The following is a 24172-nucleotide window of genomic DNA, read 5'->3' as shown; positions in this document are numbered from 1 at the left end:
GAGTGACCATACCCCCCGTGCATCCCGCAAAGGCGGAGGTGTTGCTAACATTTACGATAGCAAATTTCAATTTACAAAAAAAAAATGACGTTTTCATCTTTTGAGCTTCTAGTCATGAAATCTATGCAGCCTACTCAATCACTTTTTATAGCTACTGTTTACAGGCCTCCTGGGCCATATACAGCGTTCCTCACTGAGTTCCCTGAATTCCTATCGGACCTTGTAGTCATAGCAGATAATATTCTAATCTTTGGTGACTTTAATATTCACATGGAAAAATCTACAGACCCACTCCAAAAGGCTTTCGGAGCCATCATCGACTCAGTGGGTTTTGTCCAACATGTCTCTGGACCCACTCACTGTCACAGTCATACGCTGGACCTAGTTTTGTCCCATGGAATAAATGTTGTGGATCTTAATGTTTTTCCTCATAATCCTGGACTATCGTACCACCATTTTATTACGTTTGCAATTGCAACAAATAATCTGCTCAGACCCCAACCAAGGAACATCAAAAGTCGTGCTATAAATTCACAGACAACACAAAGATTCCTTGATGTCCTTCCAGATTCCCTCTGTCTACCCAATGATGCCAGAGGACAAAAATCAGTTAACCACCTAACTGAGGAACTCAATTTAACCTTGCGCAATACCCTAGATGCAGTTGCACCCCTAAAAACTAAAATCATTTCTCATAAGAAACTAGCTCCCTGGTACACAGAAAATACCCGAGCTCTGAAGCAAGCTTCCAGAAAATTGGAACGGAAATGGCGCCACACTAAACTGGAAGTCTTCCGTCTAGCTTGGAAAGACAGTACCGTGCAGTACCGAATAGCCCTTACTGCTGCTCGATCATCCTATTTTTCTAACTTAATTAAGGAAAATAAGAACAATACGAAATTCCTTTTTGATACTGTCGCAAAGCTAACTAAAAAGCAGCATTCCCCAAGAGAGGATGACTTTCACTTTAGCAGTGATAAATTCATGAACTTCTTTGAGGAAAAAATTATGATTATTAGAAAGCAAATTACAGTCTCCTCTTTAAACCTGCGTATTCCTTCAAAGCTCAGTTGTCCTGAGTCTGCACAACTCTGCCTGGACCTAGGATCAAGAGAGACGCTCAAGTGTTTTAGTACTATATCTCTTGACACAATGATGAAAATAATCATGGCCTCTAAACCTTCAAGCTGCATACTGGACCCTATTCCAACTAAACTACTGAAAGTGCTGCTTCCTGTGCTTGGCCCTCCTATGTTGAACATAATAAACGGCTCTCTATCCACCGGATGTGTACCAAACTCACTAAAAGTGGCAGTAATAAAGCCTCTCTTGAAAAAGCCAAACCTTGACCCAGAAAATATAAAAAACTATCGGCCTATATCGAATCTTCCATTCCTCTCAGAAATCTTAGAAAAGGCTGTTGCGCAGCAACTCACTGCCTTCCTGAAGACAAACAATGTATACGAAATGCTTCAGTCTGGTTTTAGACCCCATCATAGCACGGAGACGGCACTTGTGAAGGTGGTAAATGACATTTTAATGGCATCGGACCGAGGCTCTGCATCTGTCCTCGTGCTCCTAGACCTTAGTGCTGCTTTTGATACCATCGATCACCACATTCTTTTGGAGAGATTGGAAACCCAAATTGGTCTACACGGACAAGTTCTGGCCTGGTTTAGATCTTATCTGTCGGAAAGATATCAGTTTGTCTCTGTGAATGGTTTGTCCTCTGACAAATCAACTGTAAATTTCGGTGTTCCTCAAGGCTCCGTTTTAGGACCACTATTGTTTTCACTATATATTTTACCTCTTGGGGATGTTATTCGAAAACATAATGTTAACTTTCACTGCTATGTGGATGACACACAGCTGTACATTTCAATGAAACATGGTGAAGCCCCAAAATTGCCCTTGCTAGAAGCATGTGTTTCAGACATAAGGAAGTGGATGGCTGCAAACTTTCTACTTTTAAACTTGGACAAAACAGAGATGCTTGTTCTAGGTCCCAAGAAACAAAGAGATCTTCTGTTGAATCTGACAATTAATCTTAATGGTTGTACAGTCGTCTCAAATAAAACTCTCTAATTCTCTCCTTCTCTCTCTCGGAGGACCTGAGCCCTAGGACCATGCCCCAGGACTACCTGACATGATGACTCCTTGCTGTCCCCAGTCCACCTGGCCGTGCTGCTGCTCCAGTTTCAACTGTTCTGCCTTATTATTATTCGACCATGCTGGTCATTTATGAACATTTGAACATCTTGGCCATGTTCTGTTATAATCTCCACCCGGCACAGCCGGAAGAGGACCGGCCACCCCACATATGCTCTCTCTAATTCTCTTTCTTTCTCTCTCTCGGAGGACCTGTGCCCTAGGACCATGCCCCAGGACTACCTGACATGATGACTCCTTGCTGTCCCCAGTCCACCTGGCCGTGCTGCTGCTCCAGTTTCAACTGTTCTGCCTTATTATTATTCGACCATGCTGGTCATTTATGAACATTTGAACATCTTGGCCATGTTCTGTTATAATCTCTACCCGGCTCAGCCAGAAGATGACTGGCCACCCCACATAGCCTGGTTCCTCTCTAGGTTTCTTCCTAGGTTCTTTCTAGGGAGTTTTTCCTAACCACCGTGCTTCTACACCTGCATTGCTTGCTGTTTGGGGTTTTAGGCTGGGTTTCTGTACAGCACTTTGAGATATCAGCTGATGTACGAAGGGCTATATAAATCAATTTGATTTGATTTACTCATGGGCTTCAAACCCCATCTAACCCATCTAATCCTTCTAACCATACTAACCTTCTAACCCATTTAACCCTTCTAACCATTAAACCCTTCTGACCATTTTTCCCTTCTAAGCATTTTACCTTTCTAAGCATCTAATCCATCTAACCATTCTAACCCACTTAACCCTTCTAACCCATCTAACTAATTTGACCCTTCTAACCAATTTGACCATTCTAACCCGTCTAATCCATCTAACCCTTCTAATCCATCTGACCCTTCTAACCATTTTACCCATCTAACCCATCTAATCCATCTAACCCATCTAATCAATTTTACCCTTCTAACCATCTTACCTTTCTAACCATTTGACCCTTCTAACCATTCTAATCCATTTCACCCTTCTAACCATTTTACCCTTCTAACCATCTAACCCATTTTACCCTTCTAACTCATCTAATCCATTTTACCCTTCTAACCATTTTACCCTTCTAACCATTTTACCCTTCTAACCATTTTACCCTTCTAACCATTTTACCGTTCTAATTCATTTTACCCTTCTAATCCATTTTACCCTTCTAACCCATTAAATCCATTTTACCCTTCTAACCATCTTACCTTTCTAACCATTTTACCCTTCTAACCCATGTAATCCATTTTACCCTTCTAACCATCTATCCCATTTTACCCTTCTAACTCATCTAATCCATTTTACCATTCTAACCATCTTACCCTTGAGTTGAGTTTGAGTTTATTTTTATTTTTACAGGGACAGTGCACATTAATCAACGTTTCAGTAAAAGTGCCGGTTTTAGCCAGCCGGCTTATTTTCAACCTCAGTCCCTGGGCAGGTTATTAAAAACAATTACAATATAGACAATAGCAACATAGAACAAGCAAGACATAGCAACATAGGACAAGCAAGACGTAGCATACAGACAGAGCAACATAGAGCAAAAAGCAGCAAGACAAAATTCATAAAAGCAACAAAGTGTTTCCACACCTCACAAGCTACAGACAACAGACAACATGGAAAGCGGCAACACACAGCTAGGGACCATGTTCACAAATCTGATTGACCTTTAGCCATGTCTTCAAGCATTTTGTGAAAGTGTGATATGTGGTGCAGTTATGTGTGTCTGATGGCAGTGTATTCCAGACATGGGAAGCTCTCACAGAGAATGCAGATTTACTGAAGGTGCTTTTCCTTAGGGGAACTATACAGTCACCTCTCATGGCAGACCTTGTGGATCTGCTGCCATATGTCTGGCCAGGCCATTAAGGATCTTGAATACAAGACATGCGTCGGTGTATTGCACAAGATTTTCCCAACTCAAGAACTCATGCTTTCTAAGGATGTGACAATGATGATGGCTATTGGGCTTCCTATCAAGCACTTTGAGAGCCTGTTTGTAGACAGACTGAATAGGTTTTAATGTTGTACAGCAAGCTTGGGCCCAACTAGTCAAGCAGTATGTTAAGTGGTGGAGTTTCATAGAGTTGAAGTACAGTTTTGCTACCTCTGTAGTCAAACAATTTCGTATAAATTGGAAATTAGCTAGGTTGAATTTAGTTATTTGAATTACCTTTTTCACATGCTTTTTAAAAGAGGTTGGAATCATGTATGATGCCAAGGTACTTAAAATCGGATACCACCTGGAGCTTCTCCCCTGACACATAGACATCTGGCTCAGTAGCATCTGTTGCCCTCTTTGTGAAGAACATGCAAACAGTTTTTTTCACATTGAGATGCAAACACGAGTCACTGAGCCACTTTGTAACCGGGACCATTACAGTAGTGAGTTCTTGTGCAGCTTGTTGTTTGCTCTTTGCATGCACATATATCACTGTATCATCTGCATACATTTGAACTTCAGACCCAGTACAGACAGAAGGCAGATCATTAATGTACAGGCTGAACAGGAGGGGCCCCAGTATTGAACCTTGGGGCACACCCACATCATAGCTACGATAGGGCGACAGCTCATTGCTCACTCTGACACACTGAGTTCTGCCTTCAAGGTATGATTTCATCCATCTCAAGGCATCAGGGAAAAAGTTGAACTTTGACAATTTTGTGATGAGAATATCATGGTTAACAGTATCAAAAGCCTTCCTTAGGTCCAGAAACACAGCCCCAACAGCACCCCCTTTGTCCCATCTTGGACTTCACATTTTCCAGAAGAAAGCAGTTGGCCGTTTCTGTGGAGTGTTTCGCTCTGAAGCCAAACTGCATGGAGTGTAATGTGAAGGGGCTGTTGTTGAGGTGGGCAATCAGTTGTTCTGCTACACACTTTTCAACAACCTATGACACCACAGGTAGTATACTAATGGGCCTGTAGTTACTCACGTCAGCAGGGTCACCTGATTTAAAGATGGCCGTTATTATGGCCGACTTCCATACCCTTGGAAACACACCGAGACCAATAGATGTGTTGGTGACCTTAGTAATGGGGCCAATGAGTGACTCTTTGTAGTTTTTAAGAAAGGTAGAGTCCATCCCAAACACATCTTTGGCTTTAGAGTTCTTTAGTGAGCTAATCACCTTGTTCACCTTTGACTCAGAAACCTCCCTTATGATGAAGACAGGTTGAGTGTCATTCACTAGCACTGAGCCCAAGAAACCGGTGGCGGGGTTCTGTGTCAGTGCCCTGACAGAGTCAATAAAGTAGGAATTGAAGGCTATTGCTATTTCGACTGTGTTAGATTGTGTTAGATTGTTATTCACCATGATTTCTAGTCTTTTTGCAGTGTTACTATGGTCTTTCCCTGTTAACTTTTTTAGATTCTCCCATATCAATTTAGAATTTCCCTTTGCTTCACCAATTATGTTAATAAAAAGGTTTGCCTTGGCCTGTCTGATTTCTTTCATCACCTTATTTCTCAACATGGTAAACCTACGTCTGTCATACTCTAATTTAGATTTTAGGGCTATTTTTAGAGCATAATCTAGTTCTTTCATCAATTTCCAGATTTCTCCATTTAGCCAAGGAAGAGTGCTCTTTTGGCCAGGTTTGGATTTGATTTTCTTTAGGAAGCCATTTATTGTAGTCTGGATTGTGGATAGAAAAACCTGACTATCAGCTTCCACGTCTGTATAGGACAAGAGATCATTCCAGTTTATTCCCTTAATTGCTTTTTCAAAATAGTTTAATTCACTCTTAGGTATTCTGAGTTGATCCGGCTTTCTAACAGTAGAGAGGTTAAACCTGCTCTTAGATAGCTTTCTGGCTATAAGTGTCCGATTATGATCAGACAGCCCAGTAACCATATTGAATGATATAGTCACTCTCTCTGGTTTATTACTGAACACCAAATCAATCTGTGTTTTAGAGCAACAAGTCACCCTGGTTGGCCCTTTAACTAGCTGTGTAAGGTCAAAGGTATTAGTGATCCGTTTGAGGGTTTTCCTACAACACTTGTCTTCATAATTAATGTTAAAATCTCCCATTAAGATGACCTCTTTCCCAAAATCACATTCCCTAAGCATGGTATTAAACTGATCAAAAAACACACTTTTGGTGGAAGGTGGCCTATACATTCCAATGAGGGTAAAAGACATTTGGGGAGACAGTGTAACTTTCAGGCCGATACATTCTAGTTCATTATCACATGACCACTCAATTTGTTTACATCGGATATGTTCTTTAATGTAAATCATCACACCCCCTCCTCTTCCTTCAATCCTGTCTCTCCTGAAAACATTGTAGCCAGGCACAATCAAAGCAGCATATGGAGAGTGTTTATGGAGCCATGGCTCTGAGAGGCAGAGAAAGTCAAGGTTGGAGTCTGTGAGTAGATGTTGAATTTGATCACTTTTTGGAATGACACTACGAATGTTCAAGTGCCCCCCTAGTAGTCCCTTGGGCTTAGCTCGTGGGTCCCAGATGACTCGAGAGTGATTGACACACTGAAAAAAGTTACATTTTCTGTGTTTTCTGACGGCTGGGTTTAGGCCGTTTTGTTTCGTTTTGATTAGGGGCAGTTCGGTAGCGCAATTAACAATCCCTCCCGCCTGCACTGGATGCGGGGAACTAATTAAAATAGCTTGCGTACCAGAAGCAGAGTCAGGGATCGCATATAGCGACTCTGGTATGTTTGAAGAGTGAAAATCTATCCTGGAGTCGGGTGAGTCGAGAGAAACCATAGGACCATAGCACTCACCCACCTCCACAGCGGCGACGACCAGTGGACGAGGCCATCCACCGCTCTCCACTCCGGTGCGTATCACTGGCTCGGTGATATTGGGCCCAGGATTGAGTTGTACATCCCCGGAGAGCAGGAGGGTAGTGAACAGGTAGTTTAACAGTTTCCGATAAATGTTGGACTTGTGTTTGTTACGCCTAAGCGGTTCAGTAGAATAAGGAGCGAGGTAGACTTGGCCATTATTCAGAACATTATGGTATGCTGTGTACTGTCCGCTCCCGTGGAACGGTGAACCAATGTGTTTGGTGTTGATATTCTCCGGTAGTAGACTGATTGTGTCATCCCAGCAAGGACGCACTGAGATTATCAGTAGAGCAGCTACATAACTGACAATCATGGCAGAGTACTGGAGATAAAACACATAATTGCGCTTTAACTCTTTGCATGAGTTACTTAGCTGGGATCGGCGTACACCTAATGGTTTAGATAAAATTACAGCATTCGAATGAGAAGCGGCACCTGCCGCACCACCCTGTCTTCCGTCCGCCATTTTCCTTCTAACCATTTTACCCTTCTAACCATTTTACCCTTCTAACAATTTTACCCTTATAACCATCTTACCCTTCTAATCCATTTTACCCTTCTAACCATCTTACCCTTCCAACCCTCCTAACCATCTAACCCATCTAATCCAATTTACCCATCTAACCATTTTACCCTTCTAACCATTTTACCCTTCTAACCATTTTACCCTTCTAATTCATTTTACCCCTCTAATCCATTTTACCCTTCTAATCCATTAAATCCATTTTACCCTTCTAACCATCTTACCTTTCTAACCATTTTACCCTTCTAACCCATGTAATCCACTTTACCCTTCTAACCATCTTACCCTTCTAACCATCTATCCCATTTTACCCTTCTAACTCATCTAATCCATTTTACCCTTCTAACAATTTTACCCTTATAACCATCTTACCCTTCGAACCATCTTACCCTTCTAATCCATTTTACACTTCTAACCATCTTACCCTTCTAACCCTCCTAACCATCTAACCCATCTAATCCAATTTACCCTTCTAACCCATTTTACCATTCTAACCATTTTACCCTTATAAACATCTTACCCTTCGAACCATCTTACCCTTCTAACCATCTATCCCATTTTACCCTTCTAACTCATCTAATCCATTTTACCATTCTAACCATTTTACCCTTCTAACCATCTTACCCTTCTAACCATTTTACCCATCTAACCATTTTACCCTTCTAACAATTTTACTCTTATAACCATCTTACCCTTCAAACCATCTTACCCTTGTAATCCATCTTACCCTTCTAACCATCTTACCATTCTAACCCTCCTAACCATCTAACCCATCTAATCCAATTTACCCTTCTAACCCATTTTACCATTCTAACCATTTTACCCTTCTAAACCATTTTACCCTTCTAACCATCTTACCCACCTTACCCTTCTAACCCTTCTAATCCATCTAAACCTTCTAACCCATTTGACCCTTCTAACCCTTCTAACCCATTTTACCATTCTGACCATTTTACCCTTCTGACCATCTAATCCATTTTACCCTTCTAACCATTTTACCCTTCTGACCATCTAATCCATTTTACCCTTCTAAACATTTTACCCTCCTAACCATCTAACCCATCTAATCCATTTTACCCTGCTAACCATCTTACCCTTGTAACCCTTCTAACCATCTAACCCTTCTAATCCACCTAACCCTTTTAACCCATTTTACCATTCTAATCATTTTACCCTTCTAACCCATCTGACCCTTCTAACCATTTTACCCTTCTAACCATTTTACCCATGTTACCCTTCTAATCCATGGAACCCTTCTAATCCATCTAACCCATCCAACCCTTCTAACCCATCTGACCCTTCTAATCCATCTAACCCATCTAACCCTTCTAACCATCTTACCCATTTTACCCTTCTAACCATTTTACCCTCCTAACCATCTAACCCATCTAATCCATTTTTACCCTTCTAACCATCTTACCCTTGTAACCCTTCTAACCATCTAACCCTTCTAATCCACCTAACCCTTTTAACCCATTTTACCTTTCTAATCATTTTACCCTTCTAATCCATGGAACCCTTCTAACCCATCGAACCCTTCTAATCCATCTAACCCTTCTAACCATTTTACCCTTCTAACCATTTTACCCTTCTAGCCATTTTACCCTTCTAGCCATTTTACCCCCCTAACCATCTAACCCATCTAATCCATTTTTACCGTTCTAACTATCTTACCCTTGTAACCATCTTACCCTTGTAACCCTTGTAACCATCTTACCCTTCTAACCATCTTACCCTTGTAACCCTTGTAACCATCTTACCCTTCTAACCATCTTACCCTTGTAACCCATTTTACCTTTCTAATCATTTTACCCTTCAAACCAATTTACCCATCTAATCCATTTTACCATTGTAACCTATTTTACCATTCTAACATATTTTACCATTCTAACCATTTTACACTTCTGACCATCTAACCCATCTAACCCGTCTAACCATTTTACCCATGTTACCCTTCTAATCCATGGAACCCTTCTAACCCATCTAACCCTTCTAACCCATCTGACCCTTCTAATCCATCTAACCCATCTAACCCTTCTAACCATCTTACCCATTTTACCCTTCTAACCACTTTACCCTCCTAACCATCTAACCCATCTAATCCATTTTTACCCTTCTAACCATCTTACCCTTCTAACCATTTTACCCTTGTAACCCATTTTACCATTCTAATCATTTTACCCTTCTAACCAATTTACCCATCTAACCCATCTAATCCATTTTACCATTCTAACCCATTTTACCATTCTAACCATTTACCCTTCTGACCATCTAACCCATCTGACCCTTCTAATCCATTTAACCCACCTAACCCTTCTAATCAATCTAACCCCCATCTAACCATTATAATCATTCTAACCCTCCTTATCCTTCTAGCCCTTCTAATCCATCTAACCCTTCTAATATATCTAACCCTTCTAATCATTATAATCCATCTAACAATCTAATCCATCTGACCCTTCTAACCCATCTAATATATCTAACCCATCTGATCTATCTTACCCATCTGACCATTCTAACCATTCTAACCCTTGTAATCCACCTAACCCATCTAACCCTTCTAACCCATCTGACTCTTCTAACCCTTCTAACCCATCTGACCCATCTGACCCTTCTAATCCATATAGCCCTTCTAACCATCGAACCCTTCTAACCCATCTGACTCTTCTAACCCTTCTAACCCATCTGACCCTTCTAATCCATCTAACCCTTCTAATCCATATAACCCTTCTAACCCATATAACCCTTCTAGCCCATATAACCCTTCTAATCCATAAACTGGTGTGATTCAAATGTTGATGTGTGTTTGTTGTTTCACCAAAGGGGTAAAGCCCAGGGCATTACTCTTGGCCGTGTGTTTACCTTGTTTCGAAACAACCCCCTGCTGCTCCTGCAATAACAGTTGGTGCATGGTGGGATTTTAAGGAGTGTGTGTATGGCTGGTGTGTATGGCGAAGCACCGTGAAGGCGGTGAACCCGTATGTACATGGTCAACCTCATTCAGTGCACTTTGAGCTAATGAAACCCCCTCCCACTGATGAAGTGGACTGTCCTTCCCTTCCTGCCCCTCGCAGACCAATCAATTTGGGAGGCAGGTAGCCTAGCGGTTAGAGCTTTGGGACAGTAAGGTTACTTGCTCAAAACCCGAACTGGCAAGGTGGAAAAATCTGCAGTTTTGCCCTTGAGCAAGGTAGTTAACCCCCACAACAACTGCTCCCTGGGCGGCGATAACGTGGACTTCGATTAAGGCAGCCCCCGCACCTCTCTGATTCAGAGGGATTGGGTTAAATTCGGAAGACACTGTATTTCGTTTGAATGCATTCAGTTGTGCAATTTACTAGGTATTTCCCAATAGTGATTATGTCGGACATATTTCTATGATATGACCCCTAGCGTTGAGGTCACAGATGAGAACATAGTGAGTTTTATTCTGTGGTTGATTCTTTATTCGCATTGTGAGGGAATTTAATTGGGTGATGCTAAATCTCTATTTTGATAGGTACAGGCATAAAACTAACAGTGAGTATCTAGGAGATACAATTGAATAATTTAAGCAATGTTCGATGATTGATTACCAGTAGTTATGTGATCAAATTGACTATGTTAGCATAGTATTGGTTGTTCTAGGCAGGTTGAGTTGTATATCTCATCTCCCCTGGTCTGCTAAACCCTCTCTCTCCTCAGCAGCCCACAACCTCCCACTGCATCTCGGGAGGAAGTCACACAGTTAAATGAAACACATGCATCACTGCCCATGTGTGTCGATGTGGCGCGGCATGTTAGTTCTCGCTACTCTCTTCTGATATGCAGATGTGTGCACATGTATGAACACGCACGCATGCACGCACGCACGCAGACACACACACACACACACACACACACACACACACACGCACACAAAAACACACACACCAACCAAAGAGGATCAGGATTGGGGGGGCAACGTCTCTCAAACCCCCAAGCTACCGCCTCTACACCCTACTATGCCTTAATCACACTAATTAATTTAGGTGAGCTTTTTGACTAAATGACAATATACACACTGATTTGTCAATTTGCATAGCTAATTAAGTAATTAGCTCAAAACGTGCTGATTGCCAACAAGCCTTGAATTCGCCATCTGTTCCTGCGGGGGTGGTTGTCAATCTACCTCTGGGCAGTTTGGGTGGTCAGACTTGGATTGGGGGAGTGTTAATTGTGATCTAATTAATAATGTTTGATCTACTCATCTCATTATCTTTAGCATTAGCTAGCCAGTTATCCCTGAATGGGCCTATGGGCTGTTAAAACAGCTAAAAATGTTCATTTTCTGATCATATGTTAGTGTATTAGCATCCCTTTTGAGATATTAGACAACCCGCTACTTCTTCTGTGTTTGCAGATCTGAAGGAACTGGACAGGTGTAAGCAATATGTTAGATGCTCCTCTATGCCCATTGAAAGGCTGGGCTGAGCTTTCAGCATAGACCTATCTCGTCTCTTCAGATTTGCAAAAACAGAATGTGTAGGTAAGGACCTATGAGGTGAAATGTTCAGAGGGATACAGATAGAAGCGTAACAAATAGAGCTAACAACACATGTTGATTCACACATGTTCACACATTTTCTACCTGACAGACAACCATATCTGTTCTACACAATCCATTTATATTTGAATGTTCCCAATGAATCCTCCAGCAAACACATAGGAGTACTCTGCATGCTTTCATAGTAACACTCTACATGGTTTTCAATGTAATTTCAGCCCAGCAACCAGTAGAGGTCCCTGTTGAACAACACAACAACCCACTCCTCCTGCTTTCTCTATGCCCCCCATTCACCCACTCCCTCCCTTTCCTCCTTGTCCTCTCCTTATTGTCATTGGGCTCACGTAGGGGCTGTGCTCAGCCAACGAACGAACAACTTCTCAGACAAAGCTAGCAGGCGTGCAACATATGTAACCAGCATGTTACCGCCACTGCTCTTAAAGACGCATGTCAACATTAGCCATAGGAAGTGTGTGTTCTTAAAGAAAGGATGGGGGATGAGGAGGGAGAGGAGGTTGTGTGTGGGAAGGAAAGGAGAGGAGAAGGGGGGTGTATACAGATATACTGATAATGAGTGATGGCACAGAGCCAAACAGCCTCCCACTGAGAAAACAATTTGTGTGTGCGTGTGTGTGTGTGTGTGTGTGTGTGTGTGTGTGTGTGTGTGTGTGTGCGTCTGAATGATTGAGTAAGAGATAGAAGAGAGTGAGAGGTAGCTGGAGTTGGCGAGGGTGTGTGTCTATTTGTGTGTGTGAAAGGGAGATTGAGGGAGAGAGATCGAGAAAGAGCAAGAGAGAGGGGGGAGCTTGAGTTGGAGAGGGTGTGTGTCTATGTGGGTGAGAGAGAGGCATAAAAAATATATACATAGAGAAAAAAGAGTGATGTCCTGGGAATTAAAAAGCATGACCTGCGGCACCGTGAGGAACAACAGAACCCAAAACAAAGAGGGTTCACAGTTCCCCAGTCTCCCTCCCTCCTACCCCCCCCCCCATCCAAAGGGACTACAGTACTAAGCCGTCAGTATGACTCCTAACAGTCCATACAGCAAACCTAGGGTGTGATCGTGAGAAAGTGCTATAGCCTGTCCAAACAATTGAGGCGCAATAGCACTTTATCCCCCGGGGTGATGTGAAGTGCGAGGTCTAACACTCAGTGGTTTAAGTAGGTGTTTAACCTCAAACTGTGTCAAGTGGCCCCATTGTATTGACATGTCAAGGTAGAAAATATGCTATGCATGGGATAGACTAGAGCCATTGGATAGACTAGAGCCATGGGATAGACTAGAGCCATGGGATAGACTAGAGCCATGGGATAGACTAGAGCCATGGGATAGACTAGAGCCATGGGATAGACTAGAGCCATGGAGTACCAGCTGATAAAGTACTCCCCAGAGCAGAGGGTATGATGGAACAGGAGAGGATAATTCTAGATGAATACTTGAATAAACATATTATGATAGTAGATTGATAGTCCTATAAATTAATTGTTGTGTTTCATTACATGCCTTCCTGCCTGCGCATCTATAGTAGCTGTGTAGAAGGAGTGTATATTGGTGTAAGAGGGTGTATAGTGGTGTAAGAGGGTGTATAGTGGTGTAAGAGGGTGTATAGTGGTGTAAGAGGGTGTATAGCGGTGTAAGAGGGTGTATAGCGGTGTAAGAGGGTGTATAGCGGTGTAAGAGGGTGTATAGCGGTGTAAGAGGGTGTATAGCGGTGTAAGAGGGTGTATAGCGGTGTAAGAGGGTGTATAGCGGTGTAAGAGGGTGTATAGCGGTGTAAGAGGGTGTATAGTGGTGTAAGAATGTATAAGAGGGTGTATAGTGGTGTATAGGGGTGTATCGTGGTATAGTGGTGTAAGAGTATGTATAAAGGTGTATAGTGGTGTAAGAGGGTGTATAGTGGTGTAAGATGGTGTAAGAGTATGTATAGTGGTGTAAGAGTATGTATAGTGGTGTAAGAGTGTGTATAGTGGTGTAAGAGTATGTATAGTGGTGTAAGAAGGTGTATAGTGGTGTAAGAGTATGTATAGTGGTGTAAGAGGGTGTATAGTGGTGTAAGAATGTATAAGAGGGTGTATAGTGGTGTATAGGGGTGTATCGTGGTGTAAGAAGGTGAAAGATGGTGTAATAGTGGTGTAAGAGTATGTATAGTGGTGTAAGAGCGGGCCAAACCCAGTAGATCTGATGCTTACAGGTACCTGACTGGAAAGGCTGAAGTTGCTGGCAGGGCTTCTCTTCTTACTGTTGGCATTGCCCACGCTACTGTTGGCACTGCTGGCAGAGTTCTTCCTTTTCCTCCTCTTCGTCGTCGTCTGTCTTGTTGGCTCAGCTTTGGCACGACCAGCAAAGGAAACAAGAGCCATGGGGGACAACATAATGCATACACCAAGGTGGGGGTAACTCATTAAAAGATATGTGTATATTGACATGCACACACACGCACCTATGCAAGAATGCACAGACAGACAGACATACATGCACAATACGTACAACATGCAACAACTAAAAAACGATCCATGCTTTGTTAATATCAGAGGTGAAATCAAAAGGCGTTATCATCTCCCAAGTCATGCACTAGTTGGAAAGATCCCATGTTTCATTTGTATAAATGCTCAACAATAGAACGTGCTGCTTGACTTAATGTGAATGCCTTAAGGACCTTGGTGTTGTACATGTCTCAAAAGCCTGCCCAACTTAAAACTACACTACTGTGATAGATAACACCATCTTTTATAAAACTGCTCTACTGTGATAGATAACACCACCTTGTCACGCCTACTCCCGTTCCCTCTCTCCAGCGCTCAACGTCGCCGGTCTACTAACCACCGGTCCTGGCAACCCACATTACGCATATCTGGCAACCATCATTACGCACACCTGCTCCCCATCGCTATGCACACCTGGACTTCATCATTTACTTGATTACTTCCCCTTTATTTAGCCCTCAGGAGCCTCTGTCTTCAGGCAGTATTGGTTTTGTTTTCTCTCACGTTCTGGACGCTTCTCATGTTTGTTAATCTGTATCGTTTCTCTATTAAACTCAATTTCTAGACCTGCTTCCTGACGTATATGTTACACACCTTTTATAAAACTAACCTACTGTGAGAGAACACCATCTTTTATCTTACTGTATCTATATTTGTAATTTATTATTATTTATTTGTATTGCTGTGATTTGTCTTTACGAGTCAGATTGTTTGTTTGTTTGCAACACCATATGAAGCGGTGATGGACAGTGTGGTGTCTTAGCAAACATTTTAGGTCAATGATTTAGAATTTCATAGTGAGTTAGCATGAAATAATGAATGTGACATGCAGTCATCTAATTTCGTCTTTAGGCGGTTGTTGAGCATTCATGACAAAAAGTGCACAACAATGTATTTGATGGCATTCTGTTCAGAGAGAGAATAAAATACAATCTCCAAGACTACTTCTCTCTCTATTGAAAACTACAGGGAGACAGAAAAGGTACCTTTTTTGTGATTTGTGGGGAATATTTCCGTTTTGAAATTCTGTGGGTGTCCAGCTGAAACCAGAATCAAAATGGGGTTTGTTTATTGAAGTGATGAATTATTTTAAGTAATTAAATATCAGAGAGAGAGAGAGAGAGAGACCAGAAATTACAACAGAGTATATAAGAGAAAAGATAGCTGTACATTCACTGCAATGCACAGACAAATATATTGTCTAAATATTATTACTGTTGAGTAATATTTCGAAAAACATTATTACTAAGGGGTACAATTATGAAAAGTATTTTTTTTTCTAATTATGAGCCACACATTTAATTAATTAATGAATAAAATATATAATAAAAAAAGGGTATACCCTTGATCATTATTCTTGTGTAAAGTAATACGATAGGTTCAGTAGAGATCTTAGCAGTACTTATATCTGTTTCTGATGTACATAAATTATGTGTTTAGCTATTTTCACCAAGTGTTTGTAAGAGAATGTTATTCCTCTGAATGTCAGTGTGGGAAAAACAACATTTCTGTGATCTTCAAAACGATGTCTGAAAATGAAATACATTTCTTATACTAATCACACCAAGGGAGATGCTTTATTATTCAAAGGCAACCAGCGACGTCTAATTTATCTGAAAAGACATAACTGAGGAACATACAGTGCATTCGGAAAGTATTCAGACCTCTTGACTTTTCCCACATGTTACGTTACAGCCTTATTCTAAAATTGATAACATTTTTTAAAATCCTCATCAATCTACACACAATACACCATAATGACAAAGCAAAAACAGGTTTTAAAAAAATGTATTAAAATGTATTAAAAATACAAAACAGAAATACCTTATTTACGTAAGTATTCAGACCCTTTGCTATGAGACTCAAAATTGAGCTACATCCTGTTTCCATTGATCATCCTTGAGATTTTGCTACAACTTGATTGGAGTCCACCTGTGGTAAATTCAAATGATTGGACATTATTTGGAAAGGCACACACTGTCTATATAAGGTCCCACAGTTGACAGCGTATGTCAGAGCAAAAACCAAGCCATGAGGTAGAAGGAATTGTCCGTAGAGCTCCGAGACAGGATTGTGTCAAAGCACAGATCTTGGAAGGGTACCAAAACATTTCTGCAGCATTGAAGGTCCCCAAGAACACAGTGGCCTCCATCATTCTTAAATGGAAGAAGTTTGGAACCAACAAGACTCTTCTTAGAGCTGGGCCAAACTGAGAAGTCAGGGGAGAAGGGCCTTTGTCAGGGAGGTGACCAAGAACCCAATGGTCACTCTGACAGAGCTCCAGAGTTCCGCTGTGGAGATGGAAAAACCTTCCAAAAGAACAACCATCTCTGCAGCACTTAACCAATCAGGGCTTTATGGCAGAGTGGCCAGACGGGAGCCACTCCTCAGTAAAAGGCACATGACAACCCGCTTGGAGTTTGCCAAAAGGCACCTAAAGACTCTCAGACCACTAGAAACAAGATTCTCTGGTCTGATGAAACCAAGATTGAACACTTTGGCCTGAATGCCAAGCGTCACATCTGGAGGAAACCTGGCACCATCCCTATGGTGAAGCATGGTGGTGGCAGCATCATGCTGTGGGGTGTTTTTCAGTGGCAAGGACTGGGAGACTAGTGAGGTGCAATGTACAGAGATCCTTGATGAAAACCTGTTCCAGAGCTCTCAGGTCCTCAGCCTGGGGCAAAAGTTCACCTTCCAACAGGACAATGACCCTAAGCACACAGCCAAGACAACGCAGGAATGGCTTCGGGACAAGTCTCTGAATGTCCTTGAGTAACCCAGTCAGAGCCCGAACCCAATCGAACATCTCTGGAGAGACCTGACAGATCTTGAGAGGATCTGCAGAGAATAATGGGAGAAACTCCCCAAATTCAGGTGTGCAAAGCTTGTGCCATTGAACACTTGAAGCTGTAATCACTGCCAAATGTGCTTCAACAAAATGCTCAGTAAAGGGTCTGACTACTTATGTAAATGTGATATCAGGTTTTTTAAATACATTTGCAAAGATTTATAAAAATCAGTTTTGCTTTGTCACTATTGGGTATTGTGTGTTGATTGATGAGGGAAAAAAACGTTTTAATCCATTTTAGAATAAGGCTGTAATGTAACAAAATGTTGAAAAAGTCAAGGGGTCTGAATACTTTCTGAATGCACTGTACACCTTTTTTTAAATCAGAACTGCAATCTCTTCACCCAGAACCAAATAAACGTCTCTATTGCTAGTCAATTGTAATGTTTAAGGTTGTCACGAGAAAAACGGTGACAAGTTACCAATTCCCATCTACTACTTTGACAAACCCAGGAACAGGAACATGATGTCCATTGTCAGAAACAACCGTCTCTGGCATCACAACGGTTTACGTCGATGTCGAACAAATGACGCACTAAAACCTGTCCATTTCCATTAAAAAAACTTATCAGTGCATAAATGCATCCGTGCTTCCTTCCTCGCTAAAACAGAACCATTTTCCAGGTCTGAGAAGAATTGGAGGAAAGATGAAAAACTTGACTAATAAGGAAACCACAATTACACAATTATTAGACCAGTTTGGTTTCCTTTAAAAACACTGGCAGACAGACGAACTGTAGTGGCGCATGAAAGATTTATGACCAGCAAAACTGATCCTAGATCTGTGTCAAATGATAAAAGCTACCATTCTAATAATCTGGCTATACACCCAAGACAATGTTAAGAATAAAATCCACTAGTGAAACAGGTATTGAGTAAAGGCAATATGTAAAGATATATACAGAGGGTTCTGGATCCCAAAGCTGCTGTCAGTTCCTATACAGCTGATACGTTTGGCACCTTACATTTTTTTTCAGTGAACCCTGATACTATACAACATGAAATTGATCAAAGGTTTATCTCCTTGTGCACAATTACACATTGACAGTTCAACTTCTCCTTTTTCAAAGCGTCTGTTCCAGATGATTCTACGCTCATTGACAGTGAGAATTGAAACCTCTTGGGAGCTATCAGCGAGGGAGTTGGATCTTGTAGTTTGATTACACCAGGCACCCTTAATTGAAGTTCAGAAGCCTTGCACATTACACAGGTCCGAGTCAAAGGGTTTCTACTGGTGTTGCTTTTTTAAGACGTCTTGTCAAGCCCTGGCGAATATTGCAGTAATTTGCAGCCCTTGAATATGTCAAAAACTCCAGCTTTAATATTGCACAGCCAGTTTAAGCCGACTATTCTTTAAGAACCACCCTTCGAACATCAACCATAAAACCCTGAAATGGCCGGTTACAGCCTGTTCAAATAAAAGTTCCAGAGGAAGTCCTGATCAATTTCCTGATTCCTGACAGGGAGAATAAATTTGAGGTATTTATGCATTATAATACATATTTAGAAATACAAATAATGTAATAAAAATTGCTTACTATTAGTTTTTCAACAAATTAGGCAATCTAACCATTGTCATTATATCACCTCAGCTCTCCTATTACTATAGTCACTATAATAACATTGGTTGTGTCCCATAGGGCACTGGTGAAAAGTATTGCACTATACCGGGAATATGGTGCCATTTGGAACACAGTATTAATAGTTGCAGAACAGTGTGTTTGGTTGGTAAAGCCGTATAAACGTTACCTGGCGGGGCCACCATTCTCTGCCACTTCTGGAACAGGCATGTCTTCAGACAGTCCCTAGGGCTGAGGTTGTAGGTCTTGTGCCTGGACATGAGCTCCTGCATGGGCTCCAGGATGACACACAGCTGCAGATGATGGAACAAATGAACACACACACACGCAAATGTTGAATTTGGTAGTATAAAAACGCAAATGCATATATAGTACACGTTGTTTTCCATGTTGGTGAAGATGGATCTGTAATTGTTGTGTGAGCTTCGCTCTAAAGGGTATCATTTCTACATACTGTATCTGAAATTCTGTATTACAGAATCCAACAAGGAGAATCCTCAAGTGATCTATGAAGTCATCACAAAGAGGACACAGGGGCCAGTTTGTCCGTTTAAATAGGTAAGACACTCACAGCTGTGTAACTTTCACATGTGGCAAACAGCCTCCCTCAACAGTTATCTTAGGCAGCAACAAACATCAAAATGCTCGTCCCTGCTGTCACACCAAAGCATTGTCATGCGGGTACACAGACCCTTCAAATTAGTGGATTCGGCTATTTCAGCCACACCCTTTGATGACAGGTGTATAAAAATGAGCACACAGCCATGCAATCTCCACAGATAAACATTGGCATTAGAGTGGCCTTACTAAGGAACTCAGTGACTTTCAACGTGGCATCATAATAGAATGCCACCTTTCCAACAAGTCAGTTTGTCAAATTTCTGCCCTGCTAGAGCTGTCCCAGTCAACTGTAAGTGATGTTATTGTGAAGTGGAAACATCTAGGAGCAACAACGGTTCAGCCGTGAAGTGGTAGGCCAAACAAGCTCACAGAATGGGACCACCGAGTGCTGAAGCGCAGAGCGTGTAAAAAATAGTCTGTCCTCGGTTGCAACGCTCACTACAGAGTTCCAAACTGCACCGGCTCGAGCGGTGTAAAGCTCGCCGCCATTGGACTCTGGAGCAGTGAAAACAAGTTCACTGGAGTGATGAATCACACTTCACCATCTGGCAGTCCGAAGGACGAATCTGGGTTTGGTGAATGCCAGGAGAACTCTACCTGCCCCAATGCATAGTGCCAATTGCAAAGTTTGGTTGAGGAGGAATAATGTTCTGGCGCTGTTTTTCAAGGTTTGGAAAGGGAAATCTTAAAATGTCCAATAATTATAATCCACATAATATTTCCTGTTGCTGCAGGATTTGTTTTCCTGATGTAGCAAACTGGCTCAAATTAAGATCCTACATGTCTAGGCCTATCAAAACAGACCTGGGTGTGTAAATAGGATCAGTTTAGCCTTTTAGATCATAAGGAATAGGATTCACTACTACTACAGATCTACTTTCTGATGCCATTGGACGGTATGCAGGCGAAGAGAACATGCATGTAACATGTAGCACACTAAGCCCATGTTGTTTCTCTGTTGCTGTCCTCTTGACACGGCTATATCCCCCCTAGCTCAGGGAACAATCCCTGGATTTGACCCTGAAAACAAGTGCTATTTTCAGGTTGAATGGTAGGAAGTCTGCTGCACGGCTCTAACACATGGAAAGGCTTAAATACAGTGACCAAAAAAAGCTTGTTTTGACCCTTGGCCAGGAAACCATCAGTCTCTTTGGGAAGAACTGATAAACGGTAGGAAATGCATGGGCGCCTTTTGAAAGACAATAAAGACTCCATTTATGTGAGGAAAGGGCGTATTTTATTTGAACAGCGACACTAAGATAGCAAGAGAGAAATCATTACGGCTCACAGTGACGTGAGGCAGACCGATGATATTTACTCAAAGTACAGTATGAAATTGACCCCACCTCCAAAAGTCAGCCAATTCCTAATTTGACTCAGGGCCAAGACTAAGATTTGTTGGTGAAAAATTACAAGGGGTATTTTGTTTGGGATAAATTAGGTAGGTTGTGGGGTGTCATAAAAACTCAAAGGAATAGCCTAGTAGCATTACACTAACGGCCATTAGCGAAATTTCCTTTAGGTAATGGATGACATATTGTCATTAACTGGAAAGCAAGTCTGTCTCTGTAATTTGAGTTATGCAAAATAACTCAATAATATACTGTAGGTGTGTTATGGCGCACACCTCTCCAAAACTACACTCAATATATTCCATATGATCATTCCATATGCTTTCCATAATTATTTTCATGGTATGCTGCAAGGAATCTTAAAAAAAATGTTAAGAACGGTCATTCAAAAATCTACCCAAAAGCCCTCTGTCTCTGTCTCTCGCACTCTCTCCCCTCTCTCTCCTCTCTCTCCCTCCTCTCTCTCCCTCCTCTCCCTCCCCTCTCTCTCCCTCCCCTCTCTCTCCCTCTCCTCTCTCTCCCTCCACTCTCTCTCCCTCCACTCTCTCCCCTCTCTCTCTCCCCTCTCTCTCCCTCCACTCTCTCCCCTCACTCCCTCCCCTCTCTCTCCCTCCACTCTCTCCCCTCTCTCTCTCCCCTCTCCCTCCCCTCTCTCTCCCCACTCTCCCTCCACTCTCTCTCTCCACTCTCTCTCCCCTCTCTCTCCCCTCTCTCTCTCCCCACTCTCTACACATTCTTCATAATAAACAGCGGCTAAGCTCTTCGCCGTCTCTCCGTGCTGCATTTCACAATTATGAGTCAACAGGGAGCATTCATTAATGTTATGCTAATTTTCTCAATCCAATTAATTCACTCCCTCTCTCTTTTCTCCCTCACTCTTCTTCTCTTGTTCTCCCATTTGGAAATCGGAGCTGTCACTCAATCTTGGAATGAAAAGCACAAACAAAAGACATCTGAAATACTGACTAATGTATTCTGGTACAGACAGCTGAGAAGTCCACTAAGTTTATGTTTTAAATACACTGAGAACTGGAACCAAAAAGTAAAGAAGAACATATAGGTGGATATTCACTGATGCATTTATGTATTCAGAAAAAAATAACATATTGTGATAGCTGTCAATGCTCTAATATGTATTCAGAATAATATAACATTGTAATAGCTCTCAGTACTGTTTTATGTATTCAGAATAATATAACATTGTAATAGCTCTCAGTACTGTTTTATGTATTCAGATTAAAATAACATATTGTGATAGCTGTCAGTACTGTTTTATGTATTCAGATTAAAATAACATATTGTGATAGATGTCAGTACTGTTTTATGTATTCAGATTTAAATAACATATTGTGATAGATGTCAGTACTGTTTTATGTATTAAGATTAAAATAACATATGGTGACAGCTATCAGTACTGTTTTATGTATTCAGATTAAAATAAGATATTGTAATAGCTGTCAGTACTGTTTTATGTATTCAGATTAAAATAACATATTGTGATAGATGTCAGTACTGTTTTATGTATTCAGATTTAAATAACATATTGTGATAGATGTCAGTACTGTTTTATGTATTAAGATTAAAATAACATATGGTGACAGCTATCAGTACTGTTTTATGTATTCAGATTAAAATAACATATGGTGACAGCTATCAGTACTGTTTTATGTATTCAGATTAAAATAACATATGGTGACGGCTATCAGTACTGTTTTATGTATTCAGATTAAAATAACATATGGTGACAGCTATCAGTACTGTCTTATGTATTCAGATTAAAATAACATATGGTGACAGCTATCAGTACTGTCTTATGTATTCAGATTAAAATAACATATGGTGACAGCTATCAGTACTGTCTTATGTATTCAGATTAAAATAACATATGGTGACAGCTATCAGTACTGTCTTATGTATTCAGATTAAAATAACATATGGTGACAGCTATCAGTACTGTCTTATGTATTCAGATTAAAATAACATATGGTGACAGCTATTAGTACTGTTTTATGTATTCAGATTAAAATAACATATGGTGACAGCTATCAGTACTGTCTTATGTATTCAGATTAAAATAACATGGTGACAGCTATCAGTACTGTTTTATGTATTCAGATTAAAATAACATATGGTGACAGCTATCAGTACTGTTTTATGTATTCAGATTAAAATAACATATGGTGACAGCTATCAGTACTGTTTTATGTATTCAGATTAAAATAACATATGGTGACAGCTATCAGTACTGTCTTATGTATTCAGATTAAAATAACATATGGTGACAGCTATCAGTACTGTTTTATGTATTCAGATTAAAATAACATATGGTGACAGCTATCAGTACTGTCTTATGTATTCAGATTAAAATAACATATGGTGACAGCTATCAGTACTGTCTTATGTATTCAGATTAAAATAACATATGGTGACAGCTATTAGTACTGTTTTATGTATTCAGATTAAAATAACATATGGTGACAGCTATCAGTACTGTCTTATGTATTCAGATTAAAATAACATGGTGACAGCTATCAGTACTGTTTTATGTATTCAGATTAAAATAACATATGGTGACAGCTATCAGTACTGTTTTATGTATTCAGATTAAAATAACATATGGTGACAGCTATCAGTACTGTTTTATGTATTCAGATTAAAATAACATATGGTGACAGCTATCAGTACTGTTTTATGTATTCAGATTAAAATAACATATTGTGACAGCTATCAGTACTGTCTTATGTATTTAGATTAAAATAACATATGGTGACAGCTATCAGTACTGTTTTATGTATTCAGATTAAAATAACATATGGTGACAGCTATCAGTACTGTCTTATGTATTCAGATTAAAATAACATGGTGACAGCTATCAGTACTGTTTTATGTATTCAGATTAAAATAACATATGGTGACAGCTATCAGTACTGTCTTATGTATTCAGATTAAAATAACATATGGTGACAGCTATCAGTACTGTCTTATGTATTCAGATTAAAATAACATGGTGACAGCTATCAGTACTGTTTTATGTATTCAGATTAAAATAACATATGGTGACAGCTATCAGTACTGTCTTATGTATTCAGATTAAAATAACATATGGTGACAGCTATCAGTACTGTCTTATGTATTCAGATTAAAATAACATATGGTAACAGCTATCAGTACTGTTTTATGTATTCAGATTAAAATAACATATGGTGACAGCTATCAGTACTGTTTTATGTATTCAGATTAAAATAACATATGGTGACAGCTATCAGTACTGTTTTATGTATTC

At 40.6% G+C, this 24172-nt stretch overlaps 1 protein-coding gene across 4 annotated transcripts in view; it reads right to left on the bottom strand.

Moving 5' to 3' along the window:
* Positions 1-24172, bottom strand: part of LOC135526512 (LIM domain-binding protein 2-like) — a 122873-nt gene that overhangs the window by 6678 nt on the left and 92023 nt on the right. Inside the window, exons 6-8 of one of the 4 annotated variants that reach the window (XM_064954951.1) lie at positions 19086-19209; positions 15473-15525; positions 14192-14341 (exon numbers count right to left, since the gene is read on the bottom strand). In XM_064954951.1, coding sequence (XP_064811023.1) covers positions 14192-14341; positions 15473-15525; positions 19086-19209 — 327 coding nt within the window. Of the gene's footprint in view, positions 1-14191; positions 14342-15471; positions 15526-19085; positions 19210-24172 lie in introns of all 4 variants that reach the window. The other 3 variants (XM_064954949.1, XM_064954950.1, XM_064954948.1) reach the window with 3 other exon arrangements.

Source organism: Oncorhynchus masou, chromosome 32 (assembly GCF_036934945.1).
Source record: "Oncorhynchus masou masou isolate Uvic2021 chromosome 32, UVic_Omas_1.1, whole genome shotgun sequence".
In the NCBI taxonomy this organism is placed as follows: Eukaryota; Metazoa; Chordata; class Actinopteri; order Salmoniformes; family Salmonidae; genus Oncorhynchus; species Oncorhynchus masou.
Note: the sequence above shows the minus strand (reverse complement) of the source record. Positions and strands in the feature narration are given on the sequence as shown.